The sequence below is a fragment of the Clavelina lepadiformis genome, chromosome 5 (genome assembly GCF_947623445.1).
Source record: "Clavelina lepadiformis chromosome 5, kaClaLepa1.1, whole genome shotgun sequence".
Classification (NCBI taxonomy): domain Eukaryota; kingdom Metazoa; phylum Chordata; class Ascidiacea; order Aplousobranchia; family Clavelinidae; genus Clavelina; species Clavelina lepadiformis.
The window spans coordinates 19,338,427-19,358,909 of record NC_135244.1 but is presented as its reverse complement, the minus strand read 5'-3'; the positions used below and the strand labels follow the sequence as shown (position 1 = coordinate 19,358,909).

Here is a 20,483-nt window from a genome sequence, read left to right as displayed (position 1 = left end):
AACTTTTGAGATACATGTACCAAATTTTTGGATGCTTCATGCATACAGGCAAAATTGAATATTTGTTTGTTATATTTTATATTTGCATTATACAACAATATTTAATTTTGCAAGCTTACATTTACAAGGCTTTCTTCAAATTTTGGCATGTTTCTTGTCATTCTCGTTAACTACAAACAATCATTTCAGTCAATATATATAATAATGATTGTAAGTTTTAAAACTGAGACTCAGCAGCACTACATTGCCATGACAATTTTCTTGAGCAAGGCTTTGGCAACATTTGATTCTGTTTAGTGGTCCTGATGAACAATTATACATATAAGCAAGACAACAAAAAAGCTTGAAAACCAAATAAATAAAAAAATAACAATCAGAAAGTGCGGAAAGCCTGGCTGGTAAAGGGGACTTGAGCGATGAGGAATCATTGACAAAGATAAACCGTGTAAAGACTATTTTCGATGAGAAGATAAAGATTCTGATACAATTCAACACTGAAGGTTCTCACCCAGGAAGTTTTGATAAAAAATGAGTAACGTTTGATATGCACATCAAAATTTAGTTTCTACACACATTATTTCAGTTTGTTTATTTCATTCATTAAGAACCACCCCTATTTTATATATACTTTTTAATATTGTCTTCTTCTGATTTTTTACCAACCGGTTAAATTATGCTGCGAAAATTTCACATTTTCTTTGTTTCAGACGTGTGAAATGCAATTATAAGTCATATAAAGAATTTGAGTTAAGATCATTCATTTGATTTTCAGATGTTGGTAGAATCTGTTTGTTAGACATTACTTGTATACATTTGGTCATGCTAAAGTGAAATACTTACACAATATCAGAACCTGTTTCACAGCAACAAAAATGGCTTCTAATCGAACAACAACTGCAAGAGTGCAGATGCTGGATAATTCCATCCACACATATGATGTGAAGGTGAGTAATAGTTAACATGAAATACAACTTGTTTGAATAATATTCTTTTATAATAAAATAATAAATAATTCAATCTGCATCTCTCAATAATGCGTTAGGTGCTCTATCAAACAGACTAGTGTTGCTGTTGAATTTTTAATAAAATGTGAAGTATTTAAATCATAGCATTGTAAAATCCTCTGTTTATTTATCAAGTGTTTGTTGTTTGGGGAGTATCCTATTTTAATTATTTCATGTTGTTGTTATCCTGCATATTATCACATTCAACATTAAATCCTGCTTAAAGTTCTCACACATTAGAGCCATTTATGAGCACCACTGCTGGCTTGGTGATGTTTTGGTAAATAAGTAGATTCTGGGAAATTTCACAAAGTGTTAATATTTTTGCAGACATATCTTTAACACAGTATAAGCATTGATTGGCACAGAAATTATTCGTTTACTGTCATATCGTGTGGTCAACAAAATTTCAGTTTGATAAAAAATCTAAGCCGCAAAAATGATGATAGAAAAAGCTTTATTCACCGCTGCTTACAATTGAATAAATGCACTACATGAATAGGCCAAATCACTACGAAATGTTAACTAATTGGTAATTAATGCCATTATTGGGTTAATTAGAGACATGATTTTTAATACATATACCCTTCTAATTTATTTTCATGGTTGGCATTTTTCCCTGTGGGTGAATGATATGCCCACCATAGTATAAGTTATTAATTTATAATTATGAACACCGAACATAGGAACTCCTGACATAGATTAGTCATATGAGTGTGTGGAAGATTTAATGCTTTATGTATATACAATCTGCTTTTAATTGTTATTAATCAGTGTTACTTCTGAAAAGCACAGAACTTTCATTGCATAACTGTAAATAACACAGTCATATGGTGGAAATTTTTCTGATTCTTTAGGAATTATTGTCTTTTACGGCCCATTAGTGTTGCTTAATGGGTAAATTAAAAAGAACGCACAGACATATTTAAGAATACACATCGTTTACTTGCGTTATTTCACAAATTGCTGTTACAAATAGGGCTTTCAAAGGCAGGGTGTTGTAAATCATATATATTGCCCTTTGTGAGTTGTTCAGTGGTATTCTGAGTCAGCCCACACCAAGAGATTGTGTTGTTATCTCTGTGAGGATCATCCGCTCAATGCTTGTAAAGACACCCAGTGCTCGCTTATGTTTGAGCAATGTCACTGTGTCAATATATATCAGAGTACAAAGCGCAGAGATGGACCTACTTTTCTGAAAAGGACAAAGACCAAGCCACAGTAACTGCTAATTTTCTCAAAAATACTCTTATTATTTGAACCGCATTTACTATCTATTTTTATCTATTGGAAATTAGTGAAAATATGATGATATTTGGCCATACTAATCTGTAAGTTATGAAATTATCAGTCAAATAGAGACATTCAAAACACAACAGCTTTGGCGAATTTCCCATGAAATAAAGTTTAATGATATGCCCAGTTATGAGAATTGCCATGTATTTGATTCTGTTAATTCTTCGCTGGTCTTTTGTTTGCTTAGAAAGCTAGGAATGTGATATATTGGCGTTAGCACTGAACGTCAAACAGCGGGCGAACAAAGCTGTGATCGTGCTGCCAAGTAGGTTGTAGAAAGCTAGTTGTCGGCTTCACAAGGCTCTTTCCTAATTCATTAAAAGGGGGAAATAAAATTTCCACTCTTAGCAGCTCAAACTGTAATTCACAGCTATAAAAGCCCGATAATCAAGCAGCTTGATTTGAAGTGACATGTCTAATTCTTTTAAGCTGTTCTAACGCTAGTAAATTGTGTTTCGCTACCACACATAATTGTTAACTGTGTACCCGTTTATTATTTGATACACATTATACCATGACAAAATACCAGTTTAATACGACTTAAATACGCTTTAGGTCCTGGTGTTTGCGTTGCTTTCAGTTCTAGCTCCATGAAGCAATAATTGTTGGGTTATGTAATCCAACTTCAGAATAATGACGAGTTTGCGTTGATGCTCATTCTATAAATAACACGTTTCGAGCCATCTCGGTATGGATATCGCTACAATGCCTTTATGACATTTACCACAAACCTTTTCGCGAAAAATGGTTGGTTTGCTTTCAAATCGTTAAGAAACCGTGTATTTGCAGACGGAAATCAACCTTTTTCGCCGGGTAGTTGGTGCTATTCATTAAACATTTTTCTTGCGGTGACGCAATACCATCTTCCCAGTTTCATGTTTCTCATGGTTTTGTGAAGAGCAAGAAAGGCCTGGAACAGCAAACTGCCGCTTTGTACGATCTGCGCCCGATCCATGCTCAAAAGATCTTGTTACTTCTGTTTTTCGTTCTGTAAAAACACCAGACATTATTCTGGCCGTTCCGTATAATGGTGAGGACCGATTTACACCTGCCCGCGTTCTTTGTTCAACTTTGCTGTGAACTCGCCGCACGTAATTTTCAAAGCTCGCACGTTGCAATCACCGCGTTTACAACTGTCCACGCTCCTTTTCGCTTTTTGCCGGGTTCTGTAAAATAAACCCATTGGAGCCTACACAAGAACGGTAATAGGTTGTTAACGAAAACATCGCACATTTTTGTGTTTATGCCGGCTCTTCGTGTCTGGATTTTTGTCGAAGAAAGTTTATTGGGGTGTAGTGCGTTTTAACAAACGCCGCGTAGGTTATGAGCGAAGTCCTTGACATGTCTATCGACATTGTAATCGTCTATTAGACTACTTAAATGTACAATTAAATCGATTTATCTGTGCCGCTTATGGACATAAGACCAACATTTCATTCAATATGCGGTTATCCTACAGAGATGCTGGCAGACAAATGTCTGTAAGAGTAAGTACAACTTTTGTTACGACTTTACAAGTTAGGTTTGGTTGCCAAACGTCATGGTTTCCCATACGATGCCACTTTAATAGGCTTTGTACCAAGTTTTGCGTTACACAACTACGCTGTCGGTTGTACACGCTCGCTTTCGGTTATATACAGCTGATTGTTATTTATTCTTAATTCGCAAATCTGCAAGCGAAATAGCACATGCAAAAAAAGTTTTCAAGCTTTGTGTCTGATGGAACGTCTGACTTGTCGCAATAGGATGTCATAGATGTGAATGACTTCCCATTGGTGGACGATTACGTTGTTCGTAGCTTGTCAGCAAAGCGTCATCTTTTCGGTTTTTGTAATCGCCCGTGGGCGTGAAGTTTTAAAATTGCGCCACTTCGCCATTGTTCAGTTTTGATTTCCTATCAAAGAGCGGTCAACTACGTCTCGTTGGGCGATTTTTCGTTTATCCAATTGCGCTTAGATGCGTAACCAATCGTCCTTTAATGGATTGTTGGACAGCCGAGACCAAATCGCATTCTTTTGTATTTAACCAACAATAGAAAACCAACAAAGAACAATCGCTAAAACCATATTGCGTTATGACCATTTATGAGTGAATTTTATAGCCAAAACTGCCACGTAAAGTGTTGATAAAAACTACTTACTGTTTGAACTTGTGAAAAGGAATTTCATAAATCCTTTCAAAAATTGTGGCCTAAATTCCTTTGGTCTTATTCATAAATCCATCATGCCTTTGTTCTGGCCTTACAGAGCCTTTGCATGGTTTCTCACATACTAATGCTTTAATGCTTTTTAAAAGCAGCAAATAGACTTTTGTCATAAACATAGCAGTTATGCTTTTAGTTCAAAGTGCTAAATTCTGTTAGTCCATTATTGGTGTAGCCAGCATTTGCAAATATATTTCCATAGTTTAAATAGTGCTGCATATACTGCAAATAGTGCTATTTGTCATATTACGTCTGCTCCAAACACCCAAATTTTTATATGAACAGGCCAACAGCTTTGGAACAATGCTCGCACAGTCGGTGATGAAAGATCTCAATTTGTTGGAAGCGGATTATTTTGGTATTGTGTACAAGGACAAGCAAGGAGTCGAATCATTCCTAGATCCACTTAAAAAGTTGAAAGTTCAAATCCCAAGTACAAACCTACTTCAAAAACGCAATTTTCTCAGAATAATCTCTAACGCAAATGATGTGTATTTCATGCTGTCAATGCCCTTGAAAATAATAGCCTATGTTTTTCTTAGACATGAACAACGTGGTGCTGAAATTTGTCGTCAAGTTCTTTCCGCCTGATCCTGGCCAACTACAGGAGGAATATACGCGATATCTCTTCGCCTTGCAATTAAAGCGTGACATCGTTGATGGACTTCTCCCATGCAATGAGAACACAATTGCTACCATGGCTTCGTATATGGTTCAATGTAAATCATATGTTTTTTCTAAGATTGCAGCATGCGTACTGCTGTTACCAACCTTTCCTATTAGATATGTATAAGAATAGTTATGGTTACTGAATGACACAGCATAAAACAAATGTTCGCTAAACTTCATGATTTATTTAGACCTTTTTGGTTGGATAATGTGTCGATGTTCCAAACTACCGTATATTCCAAATAATGACACTTGTATCTTTTCAGCCGAGTTTGGTGATTGGAATCATTCCGTGTGCAAGGATTTAACTTACTTAAAAGAGCTGAAATTACTGCCATTAAAATCAAACTTCAACGAAGAAGAAATGTTTTCCAAGATAGCCGAGCAACACAAACTCAGAGCGTAAGCCACTTTTTTGTTTTAACCTGTTTCACTATTGCAGCAGCAAACCATCAGTCCTAGTGAATACTGCTCAAGATTTTAGAGTAGCAAAGCTGCTTTTAAGTATGACCAATGTGGCAGTGCCTGCATATCGGATGACGGAATTTGCATTAACGATCTATGTTCTGCATAATTTCAGAGGACAAACTTCTGCAGATGCTGATTACCACTTACTAGATATCGTCCGTCGATTAGAGCACTATGGTATTCGCCTCCATCCAGCTTTGGACCAAGAGAACACTGAAATTAGTGTAGCAGCCGCTCACATGGGAGTTGAAGTATTTCGGGTAAGTAATTTTCATCAAGGACTATGCCTTGTACTGGTACTGTTATGGTTTATTGTACTATTATAAAATCTAGGTATGATGCTGTTTATATAACTTCTATGCGTGTGATGCTCATATGTAAATTTTGAGGTTTTGCTTGTAGGGCAATTCAAAAATTAATACCTTTAATTGGTCACGGATACGGAAACTCAGCTTTAAGAAGAAACGGTTCTTAATTAAGCTAAGAACCGAAGCAAACTTAGATGTAAGTATATGTAATTAAATTAATTACCTTTTTTCAGAGTGTATGTGCTAAATAAAATGCAATTTCACGTTGTTGTCATTCGTTTTGCATTCTTTTGTGATATTCATCGGAATCAGCCATAAAATTACTTGTAACTTGATTAATTTTAGATTAACAGCCCAAGATGTTAACATTTAAACAACAATTGTACAATATTCTTATTTATATCTATACAACATACAGTGTGTGCTGATTCATACCTAGACAAATTAATTACCGGCAGTTTTTTCCATCAATACATTAATATATGCTGACATAGCACATGCTTGTTGTATATTAACCTGTCAGTACAATGCGCACCTGGTGCTTTGCAAACATTTTGTTGATTGTTGCACATTAAACCAATATTGGCTTCTTTTTGACTGATAACATGGTATTCAGAGAGTTTTTGTGTTCCAGCATAATTGCTCTAAAGTCTAAATCCATAATAAGGATCTATTTAGACTGTTTTTGTTGCTCATGTGACTTTGAAATGCATTACATGTTTTGCATTTTATTTTACAAATACGATGAAAAATTTTTAAAACTTGAAATTGCAGCTTTTGCAAATCTTTTTGGTTTCTGTAGCTCACTATCTTTCATGCGGTAAGCTGTAGTTGTGGTGTAGAGGTGTGTAAGTTATTTATATATGATGAGATAAGCACAACAGTAACTTTGCTAAAAATATCGATTATAAATTGTTTGCAGAATCACAGTCAAAGTGTCGGTGATGTGTTGGTTTTTGTCATGGCGTCAAGAGATGCTTGTAAAAGCTTCTGGAGGCACTGCATCGAATATCACGCATTCTTTAGACTGGAGGTTCATCCAGTGGCAAGACCGAAGCCACTCATTCTAAAGAGGGGCTCCACATTTAGATACAGGTAGCACTAAAAATCTTGGAAAGTCAAACCAACCCCAACTTCATTCATTATGGTTCTCTACCACTGTGTGTTACGTGCAAACTTTTAGGTTGTTTTTTAATGCAAAATCCATGATCCTGTTTCTGAAAAAAGCTTCAAGGGATTTAGATATACATTTTTATAATAAACAGTGGTAAAACGCAAAAGCAACTTCATGAGCTTGTAAGAAACAGTAACTTCCGTCGAACCACATTTGCTCGCGCGTCGTCTCGGAAATCATCTGCACATTCAGCTGCAATGTCATGGACACCAGTTGCTCCTCCTACTATCCCTGTGGTGGAAAATGTAAGTTAGCCAGTATCTTATGCTTAAAAACGACGTTGCGAAGATATCGCTAATTTATGCTTGTTTATTTTTAAAACATCGACTGTCCTGAAACTCTGGCAAAATTAGTTAGCAGATACGATTGTGCTGTTTGGAGTCTACTACTTATTGTTATTGACTTAAACTATCCCACTCACAGCTTAACCTTTTTTATGCTCTTGGTTCCTTATTTTCGATATTGTTAATGTGTAATCACATATTTCAATGTCATTAACTCCCAGGGACCAAAGGTTGACAATGTTGTACAGAGTGGTGAAGGTGTGGTCCTCAGTCCCATACGACCAGATGGGGAAGTGAATGGTCATCTTAAGTCTGGTGAGTCATCAACTACAAATTTTAATGCATTTAGAGGTCTTATGCTATCACAAATCTCATGTTTATTGTACACTTTTGTCTTACCATGCCAGTCATCTGAAAACTATAACTGCTTGCTTTCTAAATTATTCAAGAATCACGTCATAAACTTGAAACACTTAAAAGCTTTATGTCGTTGCTGTGGTCACGTACGAATGTGTATGTTGTGTCTATTTTAGCTGAGGTTACAAACACATCAGAAGATGATCAGAAGTCCCGGCCAGGATACACTGAGGTCACGCCAACTTCTTCTGACTCTTGGCAAGTTAAGAGCGAAAATTTGCACAGCAGTGTCATCGTGTCGAATAGAAACTCCGAAAAGCACGCTGAATATGAAAAACCAGGTAAAGCTGGACATAAACCCATGCATGCCACGCTCTCTAACAATAATAACAGTTTAAATCAAGAAGATCAACATTTCGCTCAAGGACCAGATATACTGTATGGAGTGGACGGTGGTTTATCGCCTTTATCTGATGTTTTTCTCGCTAATTCTTCCTCTTACACAAATGACAACAGTGAGTTATATAAGCCCACTGCCCCTTATTTGAGTAAAAATATTCTGAGCATTGAAAGTGTCAGCAATTCTAGTAAGTCAAGTAGGTCGAGTGTTAACAGGTCGAGTAGCAGTTCCAGCCGCAGGTCAAAGGTCACGTTGCCCTTACCGCCGCCGCCACCACCTCCTCCTCAGACTGACTCCAGCTCAGAGGAAGAGGAGGAACCTTCTCCTCCACCGTTACCTCCAAAGATGAGCAGTCCTCTTCGTCCAAGCAAGGAATTCACTCCTAAAGTTGCTCAAATAACGTCCAGTTCTGCAATAAAAAAATTACCAAACCTCGAGACTGAATCGCTATTGCAGAACGAGTTCAAGCCCGTACTTCGAAGCAGGCTGGATAACTCCATCAGTTTGTCGGTGAGTGAGTTGAGCCTCCCCAGCATTGCAGGGGGTGAGCCGCGCACCCCGAGTCAGTATGCAGCTCTGGAACAAAAGATGATTAAGGCTGGATTTTACTCTGTGCCCACGAAGCCCCCGATTCTTCCAGATGATGATGAGAGCAACTCCAAAGTATTTGACTCGGATATTGATCGTGCTCTGAATGAATTAGACATTGCAACTCAAACACTGGAGCGTAATTTTGTCAATGGTGGAAAGCGAAGTTCTGACCACACCAATGATAGCCACGACGGGTTGTATGGCGTTGTAGTCGAGTCTGACGACGACGAAGAAGATGATGATGATGATTCCCACCAAGCTCCCTCCAAAAATCTTACTTTCGGTATCGATAAAAACCTCCTGACTCCGATCCCGATGAAATTTAATGATTACTACACAGGTCCTGATTATGGAAGCAATGATGCCCTCTCGTCCTTTGCTGTTGAAATGGAAGCATCTTTCGATCGAATCCGTGAATCTTTATCAAAAGAAGATCTCAGCAAACAACCTCGACTCCAGGTCATCCCAAAGACCAGCAGCATCAATGTCCTACCTTCAACTGATCTAAGCTCCTACTGCAATATAACTTACGGCACCTCCAACCACACAGGGGTGTCTAGTATGTCACGCTTTGCCGTCAACGCAAACAATAACAACAGTGTTGCAAATAGAGTTGTCTCAGGGAGGTTTATAAGACGAGAAAGCGATGAAATTGTCGACTTATAACGGCCAGGCCTTGCACTTTCTTACACAAGTTACTAATTTGTTGAATAGTTGTACGTCGTGTTTTAAATTGAGATCTGCGCTAGTATTGGTACAAGACGATATAGTTTGAATCAAAGGCTCTATACTGTAAGGTACATAACAACTGTGTACTCCCAGTGTGCATGCATCATTGCTAACATTCTCCTTTCATCCATTGTGGCATTAAAACCATGATGTAAATCGGCATGAAATTAACATTTCTATGCTAACTGTCATTTTTTCTATCGCTAAAGAAGTTTTTAATTGTTTGAGAAAATCTCAGGATGGTCAGTTTTTTGTTGTGCCATATTTTTAAGTCAGAGGCTTTGAACAATGCTTTAGATCAGTTTTGTTATAATTGTTTACAATGGTAATTGACAATAATTTAAAATCGAGTCTCCAGCTAGCTACATTTTATTGTTTTGAGATTTAAGTGATGGTCCATAATTGCCAATATGAGAATGAAATTGGGTGCAAAATGAAGATAAATCATTTAATTTATTCCATGCTTTTGCAAAAATAACGAAGTTGCACTTGGCTTGTGGTAAATCCTTTGTATAATGTTTCTTCATAAAGCTGTCATTGTATGAAGGGAATTCTGTCTTCTGCTTTTTGGCATCACTTGTACTTATGGTTGTTTGCGTAAATATTGGTTCTGTCAATGCTTTCAATGAAGCTTTGATCATTGAAAGACTGAAATACCAGCAAAGGTCTTATGTATCTCACGGTTGTCATTTGTGTCAGGCCATTGCACCAGCACATTGGTGGGAGGTAAACTTGTGTAAGGTTGAAAAGTGTAGTGTGTAGGGCTGTGTCTACATAAAAGTATGTGACTACACTCACATGTGAAGACTATCAGGCCAATTTTTATTTACAATCGGGAGCATGTGAATCGTAAATGTCTCTCCTGTCACTGTGCTGATGTGCTTAAGCATCGATGGACTTGTATCTTTGTTTTGTTTTCTATGTTATTTTTATAACTGACAACTGAGCTTTAACACAAGTCTGTACAAGTTGTACAATGATGCTGTGCTTTGAATTTGCTTTTTTTGTTTTTGTCTCTTTGTCAAACAGACAGCCCTATGTCAAACAAAAGGAATTATGCTGAACACATTTACGTATTTTTTTCTTTACAGTTTACAGTTTTCTTTACAGTTAATCGACCCAATTAACCATAATGCAACAGCAAGTTACAAATAATTGCACTTTTTGTAAATGATTGAAATTTTAGTAATTTTTGGGGGAGTAAAAATGATTTCTGTTGGTTACGACCATGCATCACCTCAACATAACATTTTGTTACTTTGATTCTAACATAAGTTGTTGTATTTGTTACGTGAAGCTAATATTACTGTTAGATGTAAATTATGCATGTGACTTCAGCAAAAAGTTTGCCTTTGAAACTGTTAACTGAAGACAAATTTACTGCCATGTTGAGAATTTTGCTAAAATCTTTTTTGTTTGTTACTTATTCAATCAACTGAATCTTGCATCTAATTTTTTAGTGAAATGTTATTTTATAAACGTCAGCCTGTTTAACCATGAAAATGAAATAATATGTACCTTGTTGTGAAACGTGAACTGTCTTGACCCTTTCTTTGCTTTGTGCTGATCCTCAAATTTTTATTTCTTTTAATGCGTTAATTTTTCTGCTTGCTTGTCCTGATTTTAATAAAATGTTTTTAATGTTATATTCTTACATGGCAGAACATTTTGATCAAAATCTCTTCCATTCAGATGGACATGAAAGAGAAAGCAGTTCGCAGAGAACAGATTTTAGTCAGTTATGGTGTCAGTAGAACATTATTTTGGGAATTAGAAAGAATTTTTTTCAGCATTGGAAGTTAAAGATCTATGAAGGCTAGGCGGAAAGGAATTGAGCATTTTCAGATTTTTTTCCAGGCATTTTCTAGACAAGGTATAATGGGAAAGCCGGTGGGGGGCAAAAGGACACAGTTGTAATTGTTTGTGAAATCTCAATCATGGTCTTACTTTAAAACATCTTTCCCTTGTGCAACAAGCACATTCCTTTCTGTGCAACCCATAGTACTAATCCAAGTTAAAGTCAATTTTGGACAATTTTCTCAGATACGCCAGCCGATGATGCAGGGAAATTACAGCAGGCTGTCCCTTCACCAGTGCATCTTCACTCAGGTAAGCAAAGTTATCCAAGTAGTAATAATATATTGGTCAATGAATAGTGATGTTTTTGAGTCTCTTTTCTGGCTATAAACATTGTCCTTAAATCATTTAAATGTTGACCTTGCTTTGTCATGGCAATACCTGTAATTGTTGTACATTTCCAGTATGCCACAATAAATTATGCATGGCCGGCCAATAAATTTTGCCCTGTGCTTATAATCGTTATTATCAATCGGTGTTGAGTTACATTTTATTCTTGTGAACAAATTAAGTGGGGTAATTTTATTTTCTATCCCATCTTTGGTCCTGAATTCCATGAGGTGTTGAGCATGTTTAAATGTCAAACATAACTATAACTGCGCCTGCGTGGAATCTCTCTCATAAGAACTACCACGGTTGAAGATTCCAAACTGCTGCTTTTAAGACAGTTTGCATTTTGGTGGAAGACTGGACATAGTGAATACATTTACGCAGCAAAATAATCACCCAACAAACATACTTGCATTATTACACACTTAAATGTAATTGTACATTATAAGCATTGACTGTAATAAGCGATTCAAAACACACAGAAACTGATACTTGCAGTCCGAAACGGACAAAATTCAAGCCATTATCGTGTTTTAAAATTTTCTCGAAGACAGCTTTTAAACTTTGACGCTCTGGGCTGCGTTATCATGACAACGTTACTAACAACGAACGTTTATATTCATTACCACAAGTAATGTTGACGAGGTTACGGAAAAAGCGGTCAAACGTCAGTTTAAAATCGCAACTTGACAACTTTGCGGTAGGGCGCATGCCGAACTCAGTTTTGGCGGTGTAAGACGGATAAACATCTTAACACTGCAGCATGATTTCTCCTACAAGGCCACTCTTGCCTTGTGGCTATGACGTCATCACTGTGGCCTCTGACGCAAATAAATCTTGTTTCGCTCGAGTCGTTTGGCTTTGCTCTATTTTGTATTTTAACTTCTTGCTTGAAGGTAGCTGCTGCATTCCGCGTTTTGTAGCATTCTACATGTGCATGGCTTTGTTTCATCTCTTGTTAATAAGTCGACTTGTCTAGGCTGATGTAGCTTGTGTTTTTGTTTTGTATTGTCGGCTTGATTGAAGGGATTAGCTTTCACATTTGAATCCGAAGTTAGGTTTATTTTCCTTACATTCATAGTTCAAAAACTGTTTTTTTTTTGGAAATCTGCTTTGTCGAAATAGATTAAAATCCGTTTTAATGACGCATTTCGTCTAAACACAATCTGCATGTATTACATTGACGTCATTAAGTCTGAATTGCTTTGTACTGTAAGAGAAAAGCACCTCTAAGAAGGTCGCTTTTGCTATTCTGTTATCACTACGAACGACGTTTTGGATACAGTAGATTTGGCAGAGATTCATTGATGTCACTGAATATAAATTATGATGTTTCACCAAAAGTATTTTACGCAAAGAAATATCATAAGAACGGCTACAATTTACACGTAGGTGGTTCGTCTGAAGCAAGCCATGCAAACGACTCCGACAGCGTGTCGTCTCTCACAAACGTAACAGCTCTGGCGGCGTCACCAGCCGTTTCTTCTCCAAGTTTTATGTCTACGCGGGGCCTAAGATCAACATCATCTTTGAACAGTGAATCGGTAAAACTGTTTTCTTTTGGTGTCAATATGTATTACTTCTGACTGGACCGGATACAAACGTAGTTGTAATGATACAATGTAGTTTACTGGTGTTGTTTTCACGCATTTAAGTTCATTTGTAGAGGACGCCTTCGCCTTTGAACTGCTATTTGGTCGATGTAAAACTTAAAGCCCTTTTTGTGAGGTTTTCCGATAAATCATATAACCGATAAATCACGAAACTAAATAAAACAAGTAACCAGCCTCCGCGGTATAACTTGGTGTATGGTTAACCGTTTCAACTACCAGCAGATTACCATCTAGTTCCAGGTATTTCACGCACTGAGTGTCCTAAGTATCTAACAAAACGCCTTTTCTCCAACAGAAATATCCTGCATCACAAGCCTATTATATAGCCAAGGAGGCGCTCACTACGGAGAGAACATACGTCAGAGATTTGGAAGTTATCAACAAGGTCAATGCTTTAACAATACATGTAAAGATTAACCGGAGAAATTGACTTGTGTCCATGTTGTTGTGATATTTTGTAAAAGACGAAGAGCGGTGCTGATATTAGATTTAATTCATAAAGAGTAATCGCTAGGAGGCGGTGTTATAGCCTAAGGCTGGCTATATACGCAGATTACTACGTTGTGTTTTTGCTTAATTCGTGAAATTATTTAATCGAACTTGTTAATTTTATATGTATGGGGTTAAATTTGTTTTTTTTTTTGTTATTTTTAGTTGCATAAAACCTAAGTTTTAGACCTAATTCAAACCATTATGATAAGCATGTGTAGTTGAACTGTTTCTTGAACACTGCTTATCATAAAATTTCCCCTACATTTGGAACCGGTTCTTATGTCATAACAAACTCCGATAACTTACTCTGCGTAGTGGTTCAAAGACGCGATTCAAAGCGCAAGTGAAGAAGCCGGAAATCCTCTTCTTCCGGAAAATGTCGCCAACCAGCTCTTCGGAGGTACTGGATCGCTTCTGGTTATACATCAACAGTTCCTCAATGATTTAGAAGACCGGCTTGCCTCGTGGGAGGGTCGCGGTGGAGATCCAAACCAAAATCAGAGAATCGATGACATCATGCTCAACCACCTGCAGGTTTTGGGCGTAAGTCACATTTTAGTTGAAATCATTGAAACAGCGTGAGATTTGTTACCTAGCATTCTTACTACTGATTAAAGTTGTCTTTCATTAAGTTAGACGAATGTTCAATGGAAATATCTTAACAAATAGCTTGTGTAATGTAAAAGCACTGACGTTTTCGGGGCCCTTCTTGCATGTATTTAGAGTTAGGTGATTGTGAAAGTAACAGGAATACCTTCTATTTCAGAAATATTTAGAATCCTTGGAAAACGCAGAGCCTCTTATTTCCGCTATGGAAGAAATTGGAATCCAGGACCCGCGATTTGAAGCCGTTTATCGTGATTTTGAACTTGAAAAAGTCTGTTATCTTCCTTTCAGCTCATTCCTTTTGAAACCTATGCAGAGAGTGGCTCATTATAAAACCATTCTCGACAGTAAGTCAAAACTTTTTAACTCGTTTTTTTTTCTGACCGCTTTGCTTCTAGTGTGTATGTTTCAGTCACCTTTGCCAACCATGACCTTTACAACTGACTGCTGCAATTGCCGGTGATTAATCCGCTGCTCTTATAAAAACGCTCATTAACATTTACAGATCTTCGAAGCCATGCCAGTTTCGAAGAATTAACTGACGTCGAACGTGCATTAAAAGAAGCCACGTCACTGACAAGCGCCACCCACGAAAGGTTAAAGCGAGCCCACAACCTTCAGAAAGTCTCACAGCTTCGACGTGACCTATTGGGTGTTGATTTCCTATTAACACCAAACAGAGTAAGTAATCAAGCATTTTAAACGAAGAAGATATTACAAGAAAGGAAACGTTTCAATTTATTCTGTACGAAACGTCACCGATACTTGTATAGTATTTTGACTATCTAACGTAAGGTACAAGCAAATTAAATGTCACTTTATCGTTTCAGAACTTCATCAGAGAAGGCAGTCTTTACAAATTATCCCGAAAAGGTTTCCAGCAAAGGCTTTTCTTTCTCTTCTCCGATTGCCTTCTTTACACGAGCAAGGGCGTGACCTCTACCAACCAGTTTAAAGTTCACGCAGAGCTTCCCCTGCATGGAATGATTGTAAGTACACGACATGTCTTTCTCAAAAGTTTTATTGGATTTTTATCATATTTTGAAAGCCCGATTCTTTTGAGCTTAACTAACCTAAATAATCGCACAACTCATTGCCTTGTGCATTAAGACCGAATGCAGTGGAACTCTGTACATTTATTTTCATTTCTTACTATACTGTGCATCAATTTGTTTGCTGTGTTGTGTTTGATGACTGGCGGTGGCATCTTTTCCACCGAGTGTAGATTTTAACCATGCGTCTGAAGAGCAAATACCACCCAGGCCACTACACGTCATGATTGTCCGTTGCGTTTAGATCGAGATTAACGAAGGAGAAAGCGCGGTCCCGAACTGCTTCAGTATTCTCTCCGGATCAAAGACGGTCATAGTCGCCGCAGCCAGCCAAGAGGAGATGGACAAATGGTTGGAGGATTTCAGCATGGCCATAGCGAAAGCCGGAAAGGAAATCAGCAAATTTGAGTCGCCTTTAACTAACGGTGGCCGAGGTAAGAATTAAATCGGAACTCTTTGTTGAAATTGTGAAATATTAATATGAACGTAATGCAAGGTATGTCTATTGGCTATACTGCCGTGGACCGTGATTATTCCATGTGTTCTGTGTACATGAAAAATGTAAGGTTTTAAAATGTTGTCAAGTAATATTCCTCCGAGAAGAAAGAAAATCACAATTTATCAGTAAATTTTGGCTGGCCGTAGCGAAAACATACAAAAAACTTCATCTCATTTTATCCATCACACATCATTCAAAGAGTGTTTTTTCCTCCAGAATCCATGAGCAGGCTGTCGATGGAGCAGTCCTCTGAGGACGGGGAGGGCTCGGTTCAAAACTCGACCGAGCGATTGAAGGCGCCGGCTCAGCAGCGTACAAACGCCACCATGCACGTCTGCTGGCATCGCAATACAAGTGTCAGTGCCTCAGATCATCTTGTCTCGCTCAAGGTATGTATAGTGCCATAATATTCGCGGCGTGGCTTCAGGAGCTGTTCGACCAAGGCACGATGTTTTGAGTGTGGTCCATTGTAATTTCGTAATATCAGAAGTATTTGAAGTGAATGATTTAAAAGAATGTGTTTGTCTTGGGACTTTTCGTACGTAATCTGTAACATTCGATTAAAGTTGTTCACTTGATAACGTCTTTCTTCCTGGCAATCTAGAACCAGTTGAGTGGTTATCTTCTGCGCAAGTTTAAGAATTCCAACGGCTGGCAGAAACTGTGGGTTGTCTTCACAAACTTCTGTTTGTTTTTCTACAAATCGCACCAGGTGATGTATTAAGCTCGTCTAAGCTTTTTAAGCGATCTTGACAAAATTATGCCTACCTGCATGTTGCCGTAGTCATGTTTGCTCAAAATAACACCGCTTGCCTGCTACAACTATTTCTTTCTTAACAACAGGACGAATCCCCTCTAGCCAGTCTCCCGTTGCTAGGGTACACCATCAATTCTCCCACCGAGAACGACGGAATCCGTAAAGAATTTGTCTTTAAACTTCAATTTAAAACCCACGTCTATTTCTTCAGGGCTGAAAGCCAATATACCTATAGCAGGTTTGAGATTTGAAGATGATTTTTACTTTGATAGTTTGTGTTCACATTTTTGTCAAAAACTTTCTAATTTCCTGGAAGAAACCCTTATTTCTGGCTACTAAGTTTTTTCCAGTGATAGTGAGTTATATGAGTTATACTTGACTGATTTTTTTTCTATCTGCGTTCCAGGTGGCTTCAGGTCATCAGCAGTGCCACTGTTGCGGCACAAAGAACTCGCCTTTTCAGCCGTATGGACAGCAACCAGTAAAAGGATTTATGCTAATTGATTAAACGTCAGCAGACGGCTTACCGTCAAAAAATTTCTGTTTTAATCATACTAAGTAATTTTTCTTCATAGTACTAACTTTTTATCAGGTTATTAACTTTGTCTAATTTTGCATAATTTTTTAGAGTTTTCTCTGCTATTTGATTTTGGGTAAAAAACAATCAAGTTTGTCGAACTTTTTCCGTACTTGCGAATGCCCTTTAATTTGGTTTGCGGGAAGGTGCTTAAAATGAATGTTGTTCATACCTCTACAAAGTTTTCAATAGCGTGTAAACAATGTAGTTTGACGCCGCGTAGTTGTTCTTTCACATGCAACGTGCGTTTGATTTATTTGATGTATTGGAGCTGTAGCGATGCTTGAAACAAATAATACCCGACAGTGACCTCATTTTGTTGAAGCAAACAAATCCTTGATTTTGATAACTGATTTTCTGTTTAAACAATTTATTTTCGTTACTGCAATCTGTTATCGGCCTAGCAGCCTACTGTAAGATACTGTAAAGTATGCTTTGCCCATTGATCTATGAATTACTTTTTGTCTTTTGTTGCGTTTATTTGTTAAAGCAGTTTTTTTGCGTGCGAGACGATACTATAAGTGCTTGTACAGTTTGCGTTGTGGATTGTTGGGGTTTTTTCGCCAATTACCACCGTTTCATTTCCCCATCATCTGCTTATACAAAGCTGCTAAAGCCGAACAGGGCAAATCTCGTTATCATGAAGCTCTGGGAATGTTGTAAATTAAACCACTTATTTTTGGCATTGAACTTTGATAGACTTGCTAAGGTACAGTACTTTGCGTTATTTTGATCACGGTCACCTCCGTTCGGAAATGACATTTAAAATTTTTTTAGTCGTCAAGATTCAGGATCAAATCTGCTTGCCGTTCTATTACTGTCAAGCCCGCCTTGTTTCGGACGAGTTGACCATGTACTTTATAATCGTTTGAGACTTCATTCTAATCCCGATCGTATATGATTATCCTAGGATCAAGTTTTTGCTGTTACTGATTATTATTGAAACAAACCATCTCACGTGTCTTCCACTTAAAACCATGTGAACCTGAGTAATGATAGTTTTTTCTCGTTTTTTGCTTAATTTTGGGCACGCGATCCCGCCTATGCATTTCAAAATCTGCTTTTTTCTATCTACTAATACTTGGAATGTACATTTAATGCAATGAAGCCACGATCTTGTACATGTCTCATGCATTGTATATCACTTTTTTGGTTTGCCTTTGTAATCATACGATGTCGATGTAATCGTACAGTATTTGGCTATCAAGTTTTAGCATTAATTAACCCGTGCTTTTTACGCTCAACTATTTTTGCATACGAAGCGAAAGACAACAAGTGTCGTGAGCAATGTTATAGTAGTTATTATGATGCCGGTTTATGCAGGGTAATGTTATACACTGACGAAGATTTTAAGCGGTTTGTGATTCTTTCGTGACTTCAAGACAAAACGCTTCACGTGTTTTTAATCGACTGCTATTGTGTTGTACAAAATTTCCAATACCAGCCTGGAATATTGATACCGATTACATTAACGTCGGAATAAAAGTGTAGCCTGCACTTCCTTGCTTTTTTCAGGTAGGATATTTTAAATTTTACATGTTTCTTTCCTGTTACTTTTTGTGACATCGCATTCTGAAAAGTTAGCTTGCGCAAACTGATTGGTTGATTAAATTATTGTTAACTATTGCAAGAGCCACCAACCTTCCACTACGGTTACTCGTGAACAGTGCTCCTAAATTCTGACGTAATCAAGCCTAACATTTAAGTTTTTAATTACAAAAATGTCATCACGTTTGTACAACAAAACAGATTATGTTACAAACTTCGCAATTTGCTTTGTGACTTGTTTGCAAAGGAAACTCGAAAAAAAACATTTTTAAATTAAGCTGCTTGAATACGAAGATATTGTAAAAATGCACTCATCAAAAACATGCTCCAATACATACATAGCAAAAATCATAAAAAGAAATCGTAGATAAAATTACAGACAATTTGCAGAATATCAAAGTTTGATACCAAGGCTTAGAGAAACTAATCCACATTGTAAACTCATTCAATTCCCAGCATCTTTTTCGCCCTAATGACTTGATTGCTGCCTTCAAACGCCAGGCCACAAGCCAGAAGAAAGAAGCCAGATGCTATCCATCCAATCCACAAGGAATATCCGTATCCACCAACGTAAATGTACTCTACGATCGAAGCCTTTATCGTTGTTATCTTGCCGTCGATATCAAGGCCTTGTGGTATAAGACAGGAGTAGACTGACACGGATACCACCACTAAGGCAACTGAAAGAGCAGAAAAGTTAAATAATCCGTTAAGTTTTTACGTCACGAAAAGGTTTATTTATACATACTTTGTCAATATATCTGAGAGTGTTATAAATACAGCCCTCCACGAAATTTCTGAGCAAGCTGACTGATACAGTAAGCTCACTGCGTTACATTGTCATTTAAAAGAGGCTAATTTCATTACTGGGCAGCTATTTTTGATAATAATTAATCAAAGAGTAAACAAAATATTTCAAGATTATGCTTACATGCTAAGAGGTAATAACCCATGAGAGCGTTGGCTTCGGTCGGAGAATGCTTACGCTTAACGATGAGAAACAAGTTGAAAAAGATTCCCAAACCTCCTATTATAATACTTGCCATCATCATTCCGCGCACAGCCAGGAACCACGACGAATAAAAGAAATCTAAAGTTGAAGTGAAGTTTTTAAAGTTGTTTCGAAAATTCTGTGGATAATGGCTAAAGGTTAAAGGCTAATGCGGATGAGCATGCGAAAACTTGCCACAGGGGTGAAAAACCAATTTAAATTAACACTGTAAGTAGATTTTATAGCGTTTGCATGGTAAGGTATACAAAAAATCTTCCTTCTAGGTAACGTTATAATCTTCTTGTATGACCGTTATCTCACGATACCTTCGTAATCTCTGGGGCCAGTCCATTCGTAAGTTTTTCCGTTTTCATCTGTTAATGACCAGAGGCCAATGCGAACACCCCTAGCTACTGTCCATTCGGGAGTGACCAGAGATGCTACTGTTAATGCAAGGCCTAAGATGGCTAGCAAACAGGCGCTAATAAACGGAACCCGAGCCTCTTTGGTTGGGTCTTTTACCATGACTGTCATTTCGTTATCTTTACAAACAAACAAAGAGATATAAACTGAAAATTTGTGAATTGTATACCGTTTATAAAAGACTTAATGGTGAACACTTCTGTTAATAAAACCTAGTTCGCTTAATGATTTCTGCTATCAGTCGCTTTGAAACTT

The 20,483-nt window shown here is 37.5% G+C and overlaps 2 protein-coding genes across 3 annotated transcripts; one reads left to right on the top strand and one right to left on the bottom strand.

Annotated features, from left to right (window-relative positions):
* Window positions 1-753: 753 nt before the first annotated feature.
* On the top strand, window positions 754-18,766 carry LOC143458743 (FERM, ARHGEF and pleckstrin domain-containing protein 2-like). Of its 2 annotated transcripts, XR_013117699.1 has the most exons (23): window positions 754-944; window positions 4,789-4,936; window positions 5,046-5,222; window positions 5,439-5,574; window positions 5,753-5,900; window positions 6,043-6,144; window positions 6,871-7,043; window positions 7,214-7,367; window positions 7,628-7,721; window positions 7,940-8,104; window positions 11,527-11,592; window positions 13,063-13,214; window positions 13,579-13,668; window positions 14,091-14,318; window positions 14,542-14,728; window positions 14,887-15,062; window positions 15,212-15,370; window positions 15,678-15,867; window positions 16,149-16,321; window positions 16,537-16,644; window positions 16,776-16,927; window positions 17,096-17,975; window positions 18,044-18,766. XR_013117699.1 is itself a non-coding variant. In XM_076955594.1 (22 exons), exons 1-22 carry the CDS (start codon window positions 873-875, stop codon window positions 17,172-17,174), a joined length of 3,129 nt encoding a protein of 1,042 aa, XP_076811709.1. In that variant the 5' UTR covers window positions 754-872; the 3' UTR covers window positions 17,175-18,766. The 2 variants fall into 2 exon arrangements, 1 of the variants encoding a protein (XP_076811709.1); XM_076955594.1 differs by having other exon boundaries at window positions 17,096-18,766.
* A 188-nt stretch (window positions 18,767-18,954) lies between these two features.
* Window positions 18,955-20,482, bottom strand: LOC143459882 (uncharacterized). Its single transcript, XM_076957193.1, has 3 exons — window positions 20,132-20,482; window positions 19,746-19,904; window positions 18,955-19,494 (listed from the first exon to the last, which is right to left on the bottom strand). The coding sequence occupies exons 1-3, from the start codon at window positions 20,337-20,339 to the stop codon at window positions 19,256-19,258; spliced, it is 606 nt and encodes a 201-aa protein (XP_076813308.1). The 5' UTR covers window positions 20,340-20,482; the 3' UTR covers window positions 18,955-19,255.
* Between the last annotated feature and the right edge of the window lies 1 nt (window position 20,483).